Raw genomic sequence first — 21,141 nt, 5'->3', positions numbered from 1 at the left:
GCACGGTGGCTCAGGCTTGTAATCCCAGCACTTTGGGAGGCAGAGGCAAGTGGATCACTTGAGACCAGGAGTTTGAGACCCAGCCTGGCCAATATGGTGAAACCCCATCTCTACAGAAAATATAAAAATTAGCGGGGAATGGTGGCGCATGCCGGTAATCCCAGCTACTCAGGAGGCTGAGGCAGAAGAGTCGCTTGAATCTGGGAGGCAAAGCCTGCAGTGAGTCGAGATTGCTCCACTGAACTCCAGCCTGGCTCCAGTGAAAGGTTCCATCTCAAAAAAAAAAAAAAAAGGAAAGAAAGAAAAGAAAACCACTGCAGCTCTAAACTAGTTCTGTGAATCACTAACCCTCACCCCTTCTGCTTATTCAGTTGCAGTTATTGAATACAGTATAAAATACCATACCTCTAATCCCAGTGCTTTGGGAGGCCAAGGTGGGAGGATTGCTTGAGGCCAGGAGTTCAAGACCATCCTGGGCCACACAGTGAGACCTATCTAGACAAAAACTTTTAAAAATTAGCCAGGGGTGGTGGCATGAACCTGTAGTCCCAGACTGGGTGGGAGGATCTCTTGAGCCCAGGAGTGTGAGGCTGCAGTAAGCTGTGATTGTGCCACTGTGCTTCAGCCTGGGTGACAGAGCAAGCCCCTGTATCTAAAAAAAAAACAAAAACAAATTAAAGGCTAGGTGCAGTGGCTCACCCCTGTAATCCCATCACTTTGGGAGGTTGAGGTAGGTGGATGACTTGAGGCCAGGAGTTCGAGACCAGCCCAGCCAATATGGCAAAACCCCGTCTCTACTAAAAATACAACAACAATAAATTAGCCCTGTGTGGTGCTGCACACCTGTAATCCCAGGTTCTCGGGAGGCTGAGGCAGGAGAATCGCTTGAACCCTGGTGGCAGAGGCTGCTGTGAGCTGAGATCATGCCTGCACTCCAGCCTGAGCCACAAGAGCATGACTCTGTCTCAAAAATAAATAAGTAAAAATAAAAAATATACATACATATAAATAAGTAGATAAAATACTTATTTTATAATTGTTTGTTTCATTTTTTTTTTTCAAGCTGAGGTCCTGACCAAATCTTTCCCCATGGCTTTGATATGTTTCTGATCCCCTTGAAGTGGCCTTGCTGGGGAGGACGCCTCTCGGTGGGTGGGTGATCAGGAAGCCAGGCCTACAGGGAAGGGAGGAGAAAATGAAAGTTGCCTGAACTAAGGGCTGCACCTCTGTTTAACCAACAATTTTCTTGAGGCCAGGCACAGTCCTGGGCTCGTCACACCACGTCCAGTTCTGACACTAACACTGTTAGGTATTTTATGGATGAGGACACCAAAGCTCATAAAATGAATGAAGTGATTTGCTAACGCAATAATGCAAGAAGGTGGCAGTGCTGGGCAGTGAACCAGGCTTTTCTTTTTTTTTCTTTTTGACGGAGTTTTGCTCTTGCTGCCCAGGCTGGAGTACAATGGAGTGACCTTGCCTCACTGCAACCTCTGCCTCCCGGATTCATGCAATTCTCCTGCCTCATCCTCCAGGATAGCTGGAATTACAGGTGCCGGCCACTCTGACAGGCTAATTTTTTAGTATTTTTAGTAGAAATGGGGTTTCACCATGTTGGCCAGGCTGGTCATGAACTCCTGACCTCAGGTGATCCACCTGCCTCAGCCTCCAAAGTGCTGGGATGACAGGCGTGAGCCACTGCGCCCAGCCCAGGCTTTTCTTTTTGCTTCCAAAGCCCTTCCAGATATGTGCCTTATCCTGACCCTGCAGAGCTCAGGATCTGTGGTTTGGGCCTTGTGGCTAAGTGGAGGGGATATGGCACACAGGTACGTGCCCAGCCAAGTGCGAAGGGGCCTGGCTTCCAGGACCCTCCTTAGACCCCTAGTCCCAGGGCCTGTGTCAGAGGAGAGAGTGGCTCTTTCCTCTGCCCATCCTGGGATGGACAGTCGGGGCCTTGGGGCAGATGCAATGCAAACACTGTCCCTGGAAGCTGACAGAGACCCACCAAATCCAGTCCCTACTCCTGGGCTGGGTCCCTGTCCATCTCCCTGACCACGCCACTCCCGAGGGCTCTCGTTTGCAAACACCCCATTGCCCTACTAAAAACCTCTCCCAGGTGGGCTTGGTGGCTCATACCTGTAATCTTAGCACTTTGGGAGGCTGATGTGGGTGGATCACTTGAGTTAGGAGTTTGAGACCAGCCTGGCCAACATGGTGAAACTCCGTCTCTACTAAAAATACAAAAATTAGCTGGGTGTGGTGGTGGGTGCCTGTAATCCCAGCTACTTGGGAGGCTGAGGCAGGATAATTGCTTGAGCTCGGGAGGCAGAGGTTGCAGTGAGCTGAGATTGGCAACCATGCAAGACTCCGCCTCAAACCAACAAAACAAACAAAAAACTCTCCCACCCATTCAGTCATTCCCACAGTCTCAGCTCAGTCCCATGAGTCACAGTACATGCTAGTGGCCATCATATCTCAAGCCATCCTGGTCCCAACACATATTCCAGCGGTATGGAGGACTCTCAGGGGCCTTGGCAATTGATTCAAAGCAGAACAGCTTAATGAATGATCTGGCCAGCAGGAGGCAGCCTAGGCTGAGCCCTACTGTCCCCTCCCTGTCATCTGATGGAGGGACTATCAGGGAGCCACACACATGATAGACGATGAGGGCAGAGGCTGAATGACAGACACCTGCTAGGTCTCCGTGTCAGGCACAGTGGCTGCTTAGGAATGAAGCATGTGGACCAGGCATGGTGGCTCATGCCTGTAATCCCAGCACTTTGGGAGGCTGAGGCGGGCTGATCCCTTGAGGTCAGGATATACAAATACACATACCATGAGAGGCAGAGGGAGGGAAGGAGGGAAGGAGAGAAAGTGATTAAACAATGATCAAGACCATCCTGGCCAACATGGGAAAAAACCATCTCTACTAAAAATACAGAAGTTTTCCAGGCGTGGTAGTACTTCGTGCCTGTAGTCCCAGCTACCTGGAGGCTGAGGCAGGAGAATCGCTTGAACCCGACAGGTGGCGGTTGCATTGAACTAAGATCATGCCACTGCACTCCAGCCTGGGGGACAGAGCTACACTCTATCTCAAAAAAAAGGAAGAGGAAGTGAAGCACATGGACTTTGGAGTCACATGGACCCTGGTTTGAATCCTGATGACTCCTGTAACGGCTGTGTGACCTTAAGCAAGCCAATCTGCCACTCTGAGCTTCAGCTGCCTGTCTATAATGTGCGGGGCTGCTCTGATCCTGCTGCAGGGCCATGCCTCTGATATGTGGTGTCAACAAATGCTCAGTTCCACCCAGACCTGGGCTCCCCTCCGACTCCCATTAGAAACCAGCCCATCTGGGATTCCTTTTCCAAAAGAGCACTGAGCTTGCCAGACCCAGCTGTACCTGAAGCCCACCACAGGAACCACCTGGAGTGGGGTCATATCCCTGTGTCTGAGCATAGGCACCTGGGCTCCAACTGGGCTCCTGGCCTGGGGGTTACTCTCTCCCTCCTGCACCCTGTCTTTTTTTTTTTTTTGATGGAGTCTTGCTCTGTTACCCAGGCTAGAGTACAGTGGTGCGATCTTGGCTCACTGCATCCTCTGCCTCCTGGGTTCAAGCAGTTCTCCGCTTCAGCCTCCCAAGTAGCTGGGATTACAGGCGCCCACTACTACCAAATGCCTGCCTTTTTTTTTTTTTTTTTCATTTTTAGCAGAGACGGGGGTTTCCCCATCTTGGTCAGGCTGGTCTGGAACTCCTGACCTTGTGGTGCACCCACGTCAGCCTCTCAAGGTGCTGGGATTACAGGTGTGAGCCACCGTGCCCGGCCACCCTCTGTCATTTTTATCATAGTCCTTTTCTCCACTGCTTCCTGAGTGGGTCATTAAGTGGAGATCTACAACCTTCCTCCACCCTGGTCACATGATTCCTCCAATCTGGAAAGTATCCACAATTTTGTGTCATTAATTCCAGGGATTAATAGAGATTACACACACACACACACAACGCTCCTTCGAATGACAGCCTGCCAGGAGAAAAATGCTATTAAGGGAAAGATACCGCTTTTGGAGGGGCCCAGGCGGGTGGATCGCTTGAGCCTGGGAGTTTGAGACCAGCCTGGGCAACAAAGGGAGACCCCATCTCTACAAAAAAAATACAAAAATTAGCTGGGCATGGTGGCACACACCTGTAGTCCCAGCTACTTGGAAGGCTGAGGTGGGAGGATCACTTGAACCCAGGAAGAGGAGCTTGCGGCAAGTCAAGTTTGCACCACTGCACTCCAGCCTGGGCGAGAGAGAGAGACCATTTCCTGTTTTGTTTTGTTTTAAAAAAGGAAAGACATTACCGGGTCAACAGAGAAAACTAGAGTATGAACAGTAAACTAGATAAAATAATTCCATCAATGTTCAATGAAGTTGGTAAAGGAAATGTGACTGTGTAAGAGAATATCCCTGTCCTCAGGGAAAATACTCATTGAAGTATTTAGGGGTAAGTGATGTATGTAACTTTCTCTTGAATGGTTCAGGAAAAACATGCACATCCATTTATACGCATATCACAGATACTCATAGACATTTGCTTATACACACCATAGGCACTGATTATAGACACACACATATCAGTGTGAGGGAGAGGGAGAGAAGGAGGGAGGGAGAGAAAGTGATCAATAATGAAACAAGGGAAAAAGATGAACAATTGAGAGTCTGGCTAAAGGGCATGTGAGTATTTTTCATACTATTTTGATTTTTGCAACTTTTTTTTAATTGAGACAGAGTCTCTGTTGCCTAGGCTGGAGTGCAATGCCACAATCTCGGCTTATTGCAACCTCAGCCTCCCAGGTTCAAGTGATTCTCTTGCCTCAGCCTCCAGAGTAGCTGTGACTACAGGTGCGCACCACCACGCCTGGCAAATTTTTGTGTTTTTAGTAGAGATGGAGTTTCACCATGTTGCCAAGGCTGGTCTCGAACTCCTGACCTCAAGTGATCCTCCTGCCTCAGCCTCCCAAAATGCTGGGATTACAGATGTGAGCCACCGTATCCGGCTGCAACTTTTCTATAACTATTGAAAAAAAAATAACTATTTTTATTTTTATTTTTATTTTTTTTTGGGGGGGTGGGACAGAGTTTCGCTCTTGTTACCCAGGCTGGAGTGCAATGGCGCGATCTCGGCTCACCGCAACCTCTGCCTCCTGGGTTCAGGCAATTCTTCTGCCTCAGCCTCCTGAGTAGCTGGGATTACAGGCACGTGCCACCATGCCCAGCTAATTTTTTGTATTTTTAGTAGAGACGGGGTTTCACCATATTGGCCAGGATGGTCTCGAATTCCTGAGTTCAGGCAGTCTGCCCGCCTCGGCCTCCCAAAGTGCTGGGATTACAGGCTTGAGCCACCGCGCCCGGCCCTTTATTTTGTTAAAAGTAACAAAATAAAAAATAAAAATAAATCACCTCTAGGCCGGGCGCGGTGGCTCACACCTGTAATCCCAGCACTTTGGGAGGCGGGCGGATCACGAGGTCAAGAGATCGAGACCATCCTGGCCAATATGGTGAAACTCTGTCTCTACTAAAAATACAAAAATTAGCCGGGTGTGGTGGGTCGCACCTGTGGTCCCATCTACTCAGGAGGCTGAGGCAGAAGAATTGCTTGATCCCGGGAGGCAGAGGCTGCAGTGAGCCGAGATTGCACCACTGCACTCTAGCCTGGAGACAGAGCAAGACTCCGTCTCAAAAAAACACAAAAAAACAAAAACCTCTAAACCTCAACTTACTTTGTCTAACTTTTATAGACAGAGCCTATGTTATTTGCTCTGGAGTTTTCTATTTTAAACCTGACCTTTCTGGTTCCAGGCGAAGGCAGAGACAGATAGCACAGGATTATAGTAGGTCAGTATGTGTCCAACTTTCTCCTGAAACCTGGAAACATGTTAGATTATGTGGGAGACCACGCACATGGGGACAGGGGATAAATGTGTGTCCACAAATATACACATCTTGAGCTCGGCGCGATGGCTCACACCTGTAATTCCAGCACTTTGGGAGCCGAAGTGGGCAGATCACTTGAGCACAGGAGTTCAAGACCAGCCTGGCCAAGATGGTGAAGCCCTGTCTCTACTAAAAATATAAAAATGAACTGGGCGTGGTAGCACATACCTGTAATCCCAGCTACTTGAGAGGCTGAGGCAGGTGAACTGCTTGAACCCAGGAGGTGGAGGTTGCAGTGAGCCCAGATCATGCCATTGCACTCCAGCCTGGGTGACAGAGTGAGACTCCATTTCACAACAAAAAACAAATATACATGTCTCTCTACCTATTTCTCTGTTGACTGATTTAAACTTCAGGATGCCAACTACAGTGCCTATACGGGGGGGCAGGCAGATAATGTGAAGGAATGAAGCAGCGAGGCATAAGAAAAGTCAGCTACCAATGATACAATAAAACTTTCTTGATTTTTACTGAATAGCGAGGCATACAATGTCATATAAACAAGTACGATATTGCAGATTATATTTCTGAATCAAAGTGGAAAAAAACTGAAAAAAACAAATGTTTAAGAATTCATTTTAGGCCGGGCGCGGAGGCTCACGCCTGTAATCCCAGCACTTTGGGAGGTCGAGGTGGGTGGATCACCTGAGGTCAGGAGCTCAAGACCAGCCTGGCCAACATGGTGAAACCCCATCTCTACTAAAAATACAAAACTTACCCGGGCATGGTGGCACACACCTGTAGTCCCAGCTACTCAGGAGGCTGAGGCAGGAGAATCGCTCAAACCCGGGAGCTGGAGGTTGCAGTGAGCTGAGATCGCGCCCCTGCACTCCAGCCTGGGTGACAGAGCAAGACTCTGTCTCAAAAAAGAAAAACAAACAAAAAGAATTGATGCTGTCATCTCCCAATCCCTTGCGCCTAGAAGACTCCAGGCTTTGCCACCGTAGGGCACTGCCAGGGGTTTTCTCTCCATCACGTTGCGATGTGGAGTACAGAATCCCACCGGGCATCCTTTAGCTGGGAGCAGTATTTTGTTTTGCTCAGTTTCATAATGGAGAACAGCTGTTCGCAGACGTAGGTGCTCCCGAACATGGAGAGGATCTTTGCACAGTGGTGCTTGTATTTGGGGTAGCTGCCCCAGAGGTACTTGTAGAATTCCGGTATTCCCACCTTGTCGTATTTCGTCTTCAGGACCGTGTTGCACTGCAGGTCGATAACCTCCATCTGCAGCTCCTCGTGCACGCTGTCGATCTTCGTGGAGAACGGGGAGCTGAACAGAGTCAGTTCGCTTTCGTAGAGTTTGAAATCAGACAGCCTGTTCAGGAATTCGGCCTTGAGTTCCGCGATTTTGGGAATGTAGTTCAGGCCATCGCTTTCGTTTCTGGAAACCGATTTCAGGGTGGGGAAGTGGGCCAGATTATTCATTGCCAAATGAGTCTCCCAGAGGCACAGTTTGGCTAGGAACGCCCGGATCAAGTCGTACATCTGCGTGACGATTTGGGAGTGCCCTTGGAGGGAGATGTTCAAAGTGTTCAGATGCATCGTCATGTCAACCAGGAAGGCCAAGTCTCGGATCCAGTCTATGGAGCTCAGCTGAGGCAGGGGCTTCCCTCGGGATGACATGAAAGAGTCAATTTCTTCCAACGATTCGAAAAATCTCTTTAGCACCAGCCCTCGACTGAGCCACTTAATCTCCGTGTAGTACAGGAGGCTGCCATATTGGCTGTCCAGCTCATAGAGCAGCGTCGTGAACTCACTGTGGTTCAGTCCCCGGGAGCATATCCAGTTCACAGAGTTCACTACCACGTCCATGACGTGGTTCATCTTCAACTTCTGAGCGCAGAGTGATTCCGGATGAATGATGCAACAGATGGACTTCAGTTCCGCACCCTTGCAGAACGTCGCCACCCTGGACTTCAGTTTTGTGACAAGCCCGTTATTGGGATCCACCATTGCGGGAGTGCCAGTGGAGGCCACGCTGACTAACTTCGACCAGTCAATACTGAATTTTTTCAGACTCTTCTCAACACGCAGAAAGATCTCGTTTCCAGATTTTGTGCCTGTCATGGGCACTGTGTCCAGAAGTTCTTCGGACACATCAAAGTTCTCATCCACGCCCCGGATGAAGATGGCCAGCTGGGTGGTATTATTTATATCCGTGATCTCATCGATTGCGATGGAATATGCCACGAAAGACCTGATTTTTTCACGTAACTTCTCCCACAAGTTCCCGGCCATGTCCTCTACGGGCTGCACGGGGGAATTCTGGGTGGGACTTGCATTTGCAAACACTTGTTTTTGCTTGGGACTCTCAGTGTCTGAGGAGCCTAAGAGATACTTTCTGAGCCCCTTCTTCAGCTCGTGAAGCTTCTCGTCACGCATTCTTTCCGTGTACTGGTCATAGTGCCTGCCGTGGTTGGTCTGATAGTGGCGTCTCAGGTTATATTCTTTGGACACAGACATGCTTTGTTTGCATATGAGACACATCGGAACATTCTGCACTTCCACGAAGAAATATGCTCTCTCCCACTTTTCTTGAAACACACGGCCCTCTTGGTCTATCTTTCGTTTTCCCACTTTTGACAGAGACAGGGAGACAAGAAATAGTTCACGTTTCTCTTAGCGTTACTATCAGGAAAACAACGGCAAATGCTTGGCGACCCACGTGAGGGAGGAAGCAGCCGCGGGCAGTGTGGGGGACGTGGCTAACAGGAGGCTGACCCGCCCCTGCAGAGGGACCGCTGACACTCAACTCCAGCAAACCGCTGCCAGGACGCCAGCTGTGGCCACATCTTCAGATTTCTAAAGAAAACCCGAAGACTGACTTTTTTTTTTTGGACACGGGGTCTTGCTCTGTCACCCAGGCTGGAGTACAGTGGCCCGCTCTCGGCTCACTGCAACCTCTGCCTCCTGGTTTAAGCTTCTCCTGCGTCAGCCTCCTGAGTAGCTGGAATGATAGGCACGCACCACCACACCCAGCTAATTTTTTGTATTTTTAGTAGAGATGGGGTTTCACTATGTTGTCCAGGCTGGTCTCAAACTCCTGACCTCAGGTGATCCACCCACCTCAGCCTCCCAAAGTGCTGGGATTACAGGCGTGAGCCACTGCACCCAGTCAGATCTTCAGACTTCTAAAGAAAACCTGAAGATGGACTTTTATGAAAGAGTGCTAGGCTTTTCAATGTTGGCCACTATTCCTCATTTTTAAAAATTATTCTTTTTCTTTCTTTTTTTTCCCTCAAGGGAGCACACCATTACCATTATTATTATTTTTTTGAGACAGAGTCTCATTCTGTCATCCAGGCTGGAGTGCAGTGGTGTGATAATGGCTCACTGCAGCCTGGAATTCCCTGGGCTCATCTCCCCAGTTGCTGGGGCTACAGGCAAGCATCACCATACCCAGCTACTTTTTCTTTTTTTTTGGTAGGGGTGGAGTCTTGCTGTGTTGCCTGGCTGGTCTGAAACCCCTGGGCTCAAGCAGTCCACCTGCCTCGGCCTCCCAAAGTGCTGGGATTATGGGAGCCACCAGGCCTGGCCTCATCCTTATTTTTAAAAGTACATGAAACAAACAAAAGACACCTTTGATGAGGCTCAGCGTGTAGCTGTGCTTGTTACGTCCAGTTTAAACGGGAATTATTTGACAGTATGTGTGCATTTTCTTTTTTTGTTTTTCAGATGGGGTTTCACCACGTTGGCCAGGCTGGTCTCAAACTCCTGACCTCAGGTGATCTGCCCACCTTGGCCTCCCAAAGTGCTAGGATTATAGGTGTGGACTGCCACACCCAGACGTATGCATTTTCTTTTTAGAGACAGGGTCTTGTTCCGTCACCCAGGCTGGAGTGTAGTGGTGCAATTATGCCTCTCTGCTGTCTCAAACTCCTGAGTTTAAGTGATCCTCCTGCTTCAGCCTGCCAAGTAGCTGGGCTACAGGCAAGAGCCGCTGTGTCCAGATAATTTTTAAATTTTTTTGTAGAGATGGGGACTTGCTATGTTGCCCTGGCTGGTCTCGAACTCCTGACTCCTGGACTCAAGCAATCCTCTTGCCTTGGCCTCCACCTTGGGATTATAGGTGTGAGCCACTTAGCCTGACCTTATGTATGCATTTTAACATACTTTCTCATTTGATTCCCATGAAAACTTTGAAATAACAGAGATGGGAATGAGCACAGAAAAGGCGTATGACTTTTACCTGCTGTGAGTCTCAAATGACAAGGGTGATGGCCACAGAACCACACAGAACTCATCCATATAAACGTGTTCAAGCGTGCAGGGGCTGGTGTTTGAGAGTTAAAGAACCTGGCCACCCTGCAGGTGAGTAAGGTATCTCCAGAGCACACACACATAAAAGTGCAACTTAAGAAAACGGAGGCCGTGTACAGTGGCGCGTGCCTATAATCCCAGCACTTTGGGAGGCTGAGGCAGGAGGATCGCTTGAAGCCTGTCTTTACAAAAAAAAAAAAAAAGGAAGAAGACAAAAAAAAAAAAAAAAAAAAAAGATTAGTTGGGCATGGCAGTGCTGTCCCAGCTACTCGGGCGGCAGAGGTGGGAGAATCACCTGAGGCCAGGAGTTCCAGACTGCAGTGAGCTATAATCACGCCACTGCACTCCAGACTAGACAACAGAGAGAGACCTACTCTCTAAAAAAACACAATAATAAATAAATAAAGCTATTATAAAGACTAAAAAAATCATTTAGCAATCAGATGTGTTTGGGAATAAGAATGGAGCATTTTAATAGAATCCTTTGGTTTTCAAACATTACATTAGGAGGTTCCCTGGTGACTCACCCTTGTGAGAACACCTCTCCATAGTCTACTTGACAGGATGCTGACTAACTTGCAAGGGATCCAGGGAAGACATTAAGAATATTTAATATCCTGCCGGGAGCGGTGGCTCACACCTGTAATCCCAGCACTTTGGGAGGCTGAGGAGGGTGGATCACCTGAAGTCGTGAGTTTGAGACCAGCCTGACCAACATGGTGAAACCCTGACTCTCCTAAAAATACAAAATTAGCTGGGCATGGTGGCGCATGCCTGTAATCCCAGGTACTTGGGAGGCTGAGGCAGGAGAATCGCTTAAACCCAGGAGGTGGAGGTTGTGGTAAACCAAGATTGCGCCATTGCACTCTGGCCTGAGCAACAGAGTGAGACTCCGTTTCAAAAAGAAAAAAAAAAGAATATTTAACAGGCTGGGGGTGTCGGGTAGGAGGAGGGAGAGCATCAGGAAGAATAGCTAATGGATGCTGGGCTTAATACCTAGGTGATGGGTTAATCTGTGCAGCAAACCACATGACACGTTTACCTGTGTAAACCTACACATCTTGCATGTGGACCCTGGAACTTAAAATGAAGGCAAAAAAAGAGAGAGTATTTAAGAAGCAGAGTGCCTGGGCATTGCTCAATCAGAAGAGATGCTGGGCTGGGCTCGGTGGCTCACATCTGTAATCCCAGCACTTTGGGAGGGCGAAGCGGGTGGATCGCTTGAGGTCAGGAGTTCGAGACCAGCCTGGCTAACGTGGCAAAACTGTCTGTACTAAAAAATACAAAAATTAGCTGGGCATGGTGGCATGAGCTTGTAATCCCAGCTACTCAGAAAGCTGAGTCAGGAGAACGGATTGAACCTGGGAGGTGGAGGTTGCAGTAAGCCAAGATCACACCACTGCACTCCAGCCTGGGTGACAGAGCAAGACTCCATCTTAAAAAAAAAAAAAAGGCCTGGTGACATGGTTTATGCCTATAATCCCAGGACTTTGGGAGGCCAAGGCAGGTGGATCACAAGGTCAGGAGTTCGAGAATAGCCTGACCAACATGGTGAAACCCCATCTCTACTAAAAAATACAAAAATTAGCTGGGCATGGTGGTGCACGCCTGTAATCCCAGCTACTCGTGAGGCTGAGGCAGAAGAATAGCTTGAACCCGGGAGGCGGAGGTTGCAGTGAGCTGAGATCTTGCCACTGCACTCCAACCTGAGTGACAGGCCAAGACTCCATCTCAAAAAACCAAAAAACAAAAAACAAAAAGACAGATGCTAGCCTCAGCACTGGAAGGGCTCTGGGGGTCCATGCTGTGCCCGGTGGAACCTCTTTGGCTTCAGCACTGTAGAGAGGTCAAGCCAAGGTCAGGGGGCACTAGGGTGGGGCTGGGTGGCCAGCAGGCACTATTTACCAACTAACACACAGGAGATCGGTACTGTCAACTTAGTGCAGTTGTACAGGTGGCCTCAGGGGAGCTCCTGCCACAAAGCGCGCTTGAATAAACAGTGTGCCACATCAGCCACTCTTGTTGGCTCACGCCTGTAATCCCAGCACTTTGGGAGGCTGAGGAGGGCGGATCACCTGAGGTCAGGAGTTCGAGACCAGCCTGATCAACATGGGGAAACCCCGTCTCTACTAAAAATACAAAAATGAGCCGGGCGCGGTGGCACGTGCCTGTAATCCCAGCTACTCGGGAGGCTGAGGCAGGAGAATCGCTTGAACCCGGGAGGCGGAGGTTGTGGTGAGCTGATCGTGCCATTGCACTCCAGCCTGGGCAACAAGAGCAAAACTCCATCTCAAAAATAAAAAAAAAAAAATACAAAAATTAGCCGAGCATGTTGGCACATTCCTGTAATCCCAGCTACTTGGGAGGCCGAGGCAGGAGAATTGCTTGAACTGGGGAGGCGGAGATTGCCGTGAGCTGAGATCGAGCCAGCCTGGGTGACACAGCAGGACTCCATCTCCAAAAAAAAAAAACAAAAAAACCAGAGTGCCACATCACACTTCACACTTATGGTATGATACAGATCACACTCCTTCAGCCTGTTGTATGAGGAAAAATGCCTGGTTTATCAAATTCAAACAGAATTATCTAACCTTATCACATGCAGGAAAAACAAAGCATGCATCAAAGGCAGTGCGCTTGGCTCCCAGGCTCAGGAAGCAAGGACCCCATGGTGAGCACCCACCGAGACACTTCCCATGGCCCAACATTGCTGGAACGTTCTTCTCACCATGCAGAATACTCACCATTACTGAGCTCAAGTCCTGGAAGTGGCCTGAAGAGAGAGACACAGTGATAAATGTGATAAGCTTGCCTTTCCTCTTTTGTCCGCTCAGTTTTATTGTTTTTAATTTTTACTTATTTATTTTTTAATAGAAGAATATTTATTTATTTTGTTTTGTTTCGTTTTTGTTTTTTTGAGGCAGAGTTTCACTCTTGTTGCCCAGGCTGGAGTGCAGTGGCGTGATCTCAGCTCACTGCAACCTCTGCCTCCCAGGTTCAAGTGATTCTCCTCCCTCAGAATCCTCAGTAGCTGGGATTACAGACACCCATCACTATGCCCAGGTAATTTTCTGTATTTTTTAGTAGAGACGGGGTTTCACTATGTTGGCCAGGCTAGTCTTGAACTCCTGACCTCAGGTGATCCATCTGCCTCAGCCTCCCAAAGTGCTGGGATGACAGGTGTGAGCAACCGCGCTCAACTTTTTTTTTTTTTAAGATGGAGTATCACTCTATTGCTGAGGCTGGAGTGCAGCGGCACAATCTGGGCTCACTGCAACCTCCACATTCTGGGTTCAAGCAATTGACCTGAGTAGCTGGAATTACAGGCATGTACCACTACACTGGCTAATTTTTATTTTTAGTAGAGATGGGATTTCACCATGTTGGCCAGGCTGGTCTAGAACTCCCAACCTCAAATGATACACCTGCCTCGGCTTCCCAAAATCCTGGGATTATAGGCATGAGCCACTGTGCCAGGCCTATTTATTTATTTTTTGAGACAGAATCCCATTCTGTTGCCCAGGCTGGAGTGCAGTGGTACCATCTCAGCTCACTGCAACCTCCACCTCCCAGGTCAAATTATCCTCCTGCCTCAGCCTTCCGAGTAGCTGGGATTAGAGGCACACACCACCATACCCAGCTAATTTTTGTATTTTTAGTAGAGACAGTGTTTCACCATATTAGCCAGGCTGGTCTCGAACTCCTGGCTTCAAGTGATTCACCTGCCTCGGCCTCCCAAAGTGCTAGGATTACAGGTATGAGCCACTGCACCCAGCCCCACTTAGTTTTATTGGATAAACTTTTGCAGAGTGTCAACTCTATGCTAGGTGCCATGCGAGCTAAAACTGGGAAGGCTGATCACTGATACAGAGACACGGACACATCTCAGGGAAGCAGAGGATCATGAAGTCAGTGTGAGACAGCACGGCCCAGCAGTCCACTGCGGGAACAAACCCCAGCCCACGTCATGGGACGCAAATCTTGGGGCTGACACATGCCCACATCTGGCAGGTCACAGTCTCCAGATTCGTTCTCTTGACTCACTTACCTGATGACTGTGAATTTGATAAACTCAGCTGCATCCAAGATCCGCCTCATGGAACTGATTTCCAGGTAACCAGGGGCCTTGAACACCACCCCTGGGGGCATGCCGTCAATAACCACACAGCCAGGGTTGAATGTGATCTTCCTGTAGGGAACTTTCACAGGGAAATCCACGCCAATTGCTTCACCTGTGATGGGATGAGCAGCATAAAACTAGCTGAGTTTGGCCAGGTGAGGTGGCTCTCGCCTGTAATCCCAGCCCTTTGGGAGGCCGAGGCGGGTGAATCACTTGAGGCCAGGAGCTCGAGACCAGCCTAATACGGGGAAACCCTGTCTCTACTAAAAATACAAAAATTGTCTGGACATGGTGGTTCATGCCTGCAATCCCAGCTACACAGGAAGGACCCAGGAGGCAGAATTTGCAGTGATTCCCCCCACTGCACTCCAGCCGCGGAAACAGAGCGAGACCATCTCAAAACAAGACAACACAACAAATAAAAAAACACACACACCAACAAAACTAGCTGAGTTTGTTCCTTACATGTCCTAAGCCAGGATTTATCTTTAATGTCAGAATTTAGCACAATCAAATGACAATACTTATGATCATCCATTATTACTTTATTTTCCAGTGGTACTATGATGTGTGAATACAGTTTTAAAATTGGCGTGGGTAGTAGGCAGACTCAGCTTCTCCATCCGTTACATGGGGTTATCCTAGTGCCTGCCTGAAAGGTTTTATGTGAGGATTAAATGATCAAACACAAGTTGAGCATAAAAAGTAATAGCCAAGGTAAGCACTCAGTAAAACAAGGATAGCTATTGTTATTATTGTAATTAGTCAGTGCCACTACACAAAAGCTCTTCTGTAAAAAGATACATTGGCTAATTTTTATCACAGCTCTTTCACAAAAAGATCAATTTCTTTTTTTTTTTTTTTGAGACATGAGACAGTCTCGTCTGTCACCCAGGTTGGAGTACAATGGCGCAATCTCGGCTCACTGCAATCTCCCGCCTCCCAGTTTCAAGTGATTCTCGTGCCTCAACCTCCTGAGTAGCTGGGATTACAGGTGTGCACCACCACGCCTGGCTAATGTTTTATATTTTTAGTAGAGATGGGGTTTTGCCATGTTGGCCAGGCTGGTCTCGAACTACTGGCCTCAAGTGCTCCGCCCACCTTGGTCTTCCAAAGTGCTGGGATTACAAGTGCAAGCCACCGCACCCAGACAAGATCCACTTCTTATAAAGTGTTATTTTTTTTTCTTTTGTAGAGCTGGGGTGCCGTTTTGTTCCCCAGGCTGGTCTTGAACTCCTGGGCTCACGTGATTCTTTATCCTTGGCCTCCTCAAGTGCTGTGATTACAGATGTGAGCCACTGCACCCGGCCAAGTATTCTTTTATATGAATTCTGGATATAAAAAGATATAAAAACTTACCAAATTTTCGGCTAAAGAGGTTATTAACTTGTTCTCTTAGCTGTTTAATCTTTTCAATGCTTGATAATCTTTCTTTCTCATTATCTAAAAATAATAAACAAGCCAGGGTTATTCATGTATTTTCTCCTAAGAAAGCGGCCGGAGCAAACGCCTGTTCGCACCTGAGAAAGTGTTTTACATGGATTGTTATTCAGTTTACTTTTAGCAATAATTGAGCATTTTGGAGACTTGAAAATGGAAGGCATTATAGACAGTAGAGAATTTTCTCCAAATTATAAACCTAAAGAAACATACTACGTACTACTTTTAGGGAATATTTTCAATATCATACAAGATAAGGGTGTTTACTTTCAGCACCACTTTTCAACCTTAAAATAGAAATCTTAGCCAACGAAATATGACAAGTAAAAGGAATAGAGGTACTAGGATTAGAAGGTAAGGTATATTTTTCTGTTATTTCTTCTTTTTTTTGAGACTGAGTTTTGCTCTTGTCACCCAGGCTGGAGTGCGACAGCACAGTCTCGGCTCACTGCACACTCTGGCTCCTGGTTCAAGTGATTCTCCTTCCTCAGACTCCCAAGTAGCTGGGATTACAGGTACCTGCTACCACGCCTGGCTCATTTTTGTATTTTTAGTAGAGACAGGGTTTCACCATGTTGGCCAGGCTGGTCTTGAACTCCTCACCTCAGGTGATCCATCCACCTCAGCCTCCCAAAGTGCTGGGATTACAGGCGTGAGCTACCACACCTGGCCTATTTTTCTTTTCTTTTTCTTTTTTAGAGACAGGGTCTCACTGCGTTGTGCAGGCTGGTCTCAAACTCCTGGGCTCAAGTGATCCTCCTGCCTCAGCCTCCTAAAGTGCTGAGATTACACCCATGTACCACCATGCCTGGCCCTTTTTGTGTTTTTATTTTTTAGATATTTTTCAACACTTTAAAACTTTATTTACTTTTGAATAACTAAAGCAATCATATAGCTCAACATTCAAGAGGAGTAATATACAGAAACATCTCGAAAGTCTCTCTCCCATCCCTATCTCAGCTGTCAGTTTCCTTCCCTGCAGGAATGACGTTATTAGATTCTCTTGTATCCTTCCAGATATATTTTACATACACATATAGAAGAAGATTACTTAATGACAGGCAACAAAAACATTTCAGCTCTGTGGCCAATTCCAATTCAGCCATAGCTGGTGCTCTGAGCTGCCTGCTCTGAGATGCGTTTTCCAGGTAATGCCGGGGCTTGGCCGGGAGAAGCTGAATATCTGATTAACAATGTCTGATACAGCCAGATGCTTGGTGTATAGCATATTTTATATTCCTGAACTGTCATTTCTTAGCTGTCAGGGTGAACTAAGTAAAAATGACAGGTCTAAGAGACCGCCCTTTGTCAAAAAATAATTAAGACAAAAGAGAAAATATAGCATTAGTCCATACCTGGAACAGTCACCTGAACGATGTTAAGATCTTCAACACCTGCTGCAGAATTTCTAACACTGGATGAATTTGTGTTTCCTTAAAACAGAAGTTGAAGTTTAGAATTTACAAAGATTAAGGCCAATTCCCCTTTAAATCTGTCTAAGTGCTGCTTTGATCAGAAACCCAGACTGAATCTTTTTTATTTTTATTTTTTTTTGAGACAGGGTCTTACTCTGTAGTCCAGGCTGGAGTGTAGTGGTGTGGTTCTAGCTCACTGCAGCCTCAACCTCCCACGGTCAAGTGATTCTCCCTCCTCAGCCTCCTGAGTAGCTGGGTCCACAGGCATGCATCACCTGGCTAATTTTTTTTTTTTTTCAGACTGAGTCTCACTCTATTGCCCAGGCTGGAGTGCAGTGATGTGATCTCAGCTCACTGCAACCTCCACTTCCCAGGTTCAAGCGATTCTTATGCCTCAGCCTCCTCAGTAGCTGGGATTACAGGCACCCACCACCACACCCAGCTAATATTTGTATTTTTTTAGTAGAGACAGGGTTTCACCATGTTGGTCATGCTGGTCTCAAACTCCTGTTCTCAAGTGATTCACCTGCCTCAGCCTCCCAAATTGCTGGGATTATAGGTATAAGCCACTGCGGCCAGCCCTAATTTTTGTATTTTTAGTAGAGACCAGTTTTTGCCATGTTGGCCAGGCTGGTCTCGAACTCATGGCCTCAAGGGATCCACCCACCTGGGCCTCCCAAAGTGCTGGGATTACAGGTGTGAGCCATGGTGCCGGCCTCAAACCACACTTTCAACTTCACTTCTTTGAGATGCTTGCACTTAAACTCCGGCTGCCGGCCTGAGCAATTACTTTTGACATCTGTCTGTCCGCTCCAGCAGGAAAGGGGCTATGTCTGCGTGAATCACCCTTTCGTTTCCATTCTCCTCCTTTACATACCCTTGACATACTCTTTCCTCACTTGAACACAGCACAGATGAGGCCCAGTTGCGGGTCAGTGCTGATATGCAAGACTTAAAAAAATTTTTCTTTTAATTTTTATTTTTAGAGGTGGGGGTCTTGCTCTGTTGCCCAGGCTGGAGTGCAGGGCATAATCACAGCTCATTGCAGCCTTGAAATCCTGGGCTCAAGCCATCCTCCTGCCTCAGCCTCCCAAGAAGCTGGGACTAAAGGTGCGTGCCATCATGCCTGGCTAATATTTTTGTTAGTTTGATTTCAGACAGGATCTCACTGCCATCACCCAGGCTGGAGTATCGCGGCACAACCATGGCTCACCGCAGCCTCACCTTCCCTGGGCTCAGGTGGTTGTCTCACCTCAGCCTCCCAAAAGCTGGGACTACAGGTGTGTCTCACTATGCCCTGCTAATTTTCCGTATTTTTAGTAGAGATAGGGTTTCACCATGCCCAGGCTGGTCTCGAACTCCTGGGTTCAACTGATCTACCCACCTCAGCCTCCCAAAGTGCTGGGATTACAGGTGTAGCCACTGTGCCTTGCCTGTTTTTTTAAAATGTTTATTTTTTGCAGAGATGGAATCTCACTATGTTGCCCAAGCTGATCTAGAACCTCTGGGTTCAAATGATCCTCCTGCCTTGGCCTCACCAAGTGCTGGGATTACAGGCATGCACCATCATGTATGCCTTTTCTAATCTTTTTGCACAGCTTAATTAAGTTCTACAACGCCCCAAAGCACTGGGCCCTGTTGGGAATACGGGCTGCTCTAGCCATATAGACACACGTTAGAGATGTCAAGCTCTTCCTCACAATCTTTTTTTTTTTTTTTTTGAGACGGCGTTTCGCTCTTGTTGCCCAGGCTGGAGTGCAATGGCGCAACCTCAGCTCACTGTAACATCCGCCTCCTGAGTTCAAGTGATTCTCCTGCCTCAGCCTCCTGAGTAGCTGGGATTACAGGCATCCGCTACCACGCCTGGCTGATTTTTTGTATTTTTAGTAGAGACAGGGTTTCACCATGTTGGCCAGGCTGGTCTTGAACTCCTGACGTTAGGTGATCCACCTACCTCAGCCTCCCAAAGTGCTGGATTACAGGCATGAGCCACCATGCCTGGTTCTTTTCTTTTTTTTTTTTTTTTTGAGATGGAGTCTCACTCTGTCGCCCAGCCTGGAGTGCAGTGAGGTGGAGGCTCACTGCCACCTCCACCTCCCGGGTTCAAGTGATTCTTCTGCCTCAGCCTCCCAAGTAGCTGAAACTACAGGCCTGCACCACTATGCCTGGCTAATTTTTGCATTTTTAGTTAAGACAGGGTTTCACCATGTTGGCCAGGCTTGTCTTGAACTCCAGACCTTGTGATCCACCCCCCTCAGCCTCCCACAGTGCTGGGATTACCAGGTGTGAACCACCATGCCTAGCTTTTATTTTATTTTATTTTTTTTTTGAGATGAAGTCTCGCTCTCTTGCTCAGGCTGGAGTGCAGTGGTGAGATCTTGGCTCACTACAACTTCTGCCTCCCAGGTTCAAGTGATCCTCCTGCCTCAGCCTCCCAAGTAGCTGGCACTACAGACATGTGCCACCATGCCCAGCTAATTTTTGTGTTTTTAGTACAGACAGGATTTCACTATATTGCCCAGGCTGGTCTCGAACTCCTGGGCTCAAGCCATACACCTGCCTTGGCCTCCCAAAGTGCTGGGATTATAGGTGTGACTCACCGCACTCAGCCATCCTCCCCATAATTCATCCCGTTAGGAAGAATGAAAACCATACTTGGCAACGGGGCTTTTAGCAACTAACCTTCAATTTTTACCTCGGCTTCAGGGTCCTCATTTGGCTCTTCTGAAGGAACCAGCGGAGTGGAATCTTGAAAAAAAAATTTCTAAAATGACATTCGTTATTAAGTATTCTCCTTATTCCAACAAATTACTGATCCTATACCAAAAAAAAGTAGCTTATCCTGGCATTTTAAATACATTTCATATATAATAAACATAGTATTAATTTTATAAGCAATAATAATAGGATAATAAACAGTCATTGGGATGGGCACGGTGGCTCAGGCCTGTAATCCCAGCACTTTGGGAGGCAGAAGTGGATGATCATGTGAGGTCAGGAGTTCAAGACCAGCCTGGCCAACACGGTAAAGCCCCGCCTCTTCTAAAAATATGAAAATTAGCTGGGCGTGGTGGCACATCCCTGTAGTCCCAGCTATTCGGAAGGCTGAGGTACGAGAATCACGTGAACCTGGGAGACGGAGGTTGTAGAGAGCTGAGATTGTGCCACTGTACTCCAGCCTGGGCGACAGAGCAAGACTCCGTCTCAAAAAAAAAAAAAAAAAAAAAAAAGAGTATGTTCTTTGTAAAATACTATAAACTTTTTTAAAAGAGAGAGAAAATGCTGCATTTTTCTAACCTTCCATTGGTAATTCCATTTCTATTACTTCATTGCTTGTGGAAGAAGGGTGGCTTCCTGAAAGGAAAATAAATAATACATAACAAAAGGAGAAACACGGAAATGAAAAAAGAAATCATTGAATACAATGCAAACAATTCAAGACCTACACAGGAGTACACATGAAATAAGTCTACCCCCTGAAATAAAACTGGCCGGGTGTGGTGGCTCACGCCTGTAATTCTAGCACTTTGGGAGGCAGAGGCAGGCAGATCACCTGAAGTCAGCAGTTCGAGACCAGCCTGGCCAACATGGTAAAACCCTGTCTCTACTAAAAATGCAAAAAATAGCTGGGCATGGTGGCAGGCGCCTGTAATCCCAGCTACTCAGGAGACTGAGGCAGGAGAATCACTTGAACCCGGGAGGCAGAGGTTGCAGTGAGCTGAGATCCCGCCACTGTACTCCAGACTGGGCGACAGAGTGAGACTCTGTCTCAAAAAGATATAAATAAATAAACCTCAAACAAATGATCCTTTTACTTTTTTATTATTTTATTTTGGAAAATTTGAAACATACCAAAGCACAAAGATCATACAGTCAAACCCCCCCATGACTACCAACTCATGTAACTCTGTTTTTTTTTTTTTTTTTTTTTT

At 47.4% G+C, this 21,141-nt stretch overlaps 1 protein-coding gene across 6 annotated transcripts in view; it reads right to left on the bottom strand.

The window, feature by feature from the left end:
* Nucleotides 1-6,416: 6,416 nt before the first annotated feature.
* The window catches only part of LOC116534527 (general transcription factor II-I repeat domain-containing protein 2B), a 49,546-nt gene continuing 34,821 nt past the window's right edge, over nt 6,417-21,141 (bottom strand). Inside the window, exons 8-14 of one of the 6 annotated variants that reach the window (XM_032254917.1) lie at nt 20,507-20,563; nt 19,892-19,957; nt 17,150-17,227; nt 15,714-15,797; nt 14,283-14,466; nt 12,979-13,007; nt 6,417-8,550 (exon numbers count right to left, since the gene is read on the bottom strand). In XM_032254917.1, the coding sequence (XP_032110808.1) occupies nt 6,947-8,550; nt 12,979-13,007; nt 14,283-14,466; nt 15,714-15,797; nt 17,150-17,227; nt 19,892-19,957; nt 20,507-20,563 (2,102 nt within the window). In that variant the 3' untranslated portion in view covers nt 6,417-6,946. The remainder of the gene's footprint in view (nt 8,551-12,978; nt 13,008-14,282; nt 14,467-15,713; nt 15,798-17,149; nt 17,228-19,891; nt 19,958-20,506; nt 20,564-21,141) is intronic. The other 5 variants (XM_032254912.1, XM_032254916.1, XM_032254915.1 and 2 more) reach the window with 5 other exon arrangements.

This window comes from Sapajus apella, unplaced genomic scaffold (genome assembly GCF_009761245.1).
Source record: "Sapajus apella isolate SASKATOON/1434 unplaced genomic scaffold, GSC_monkey_1.0 scaffold88, whole genome shotgun sequence".
NCBI classification, from domain to species: Eukaryota; Metazoa; Chordata; class Mammalia; order Primates; family Cebidae; genus Sapajus; species Sapajus apella.
Note: the sequence above shows the minus strand (reverse complement) of the source record. Positions and strands in the feature narration are given on the sequence as shown.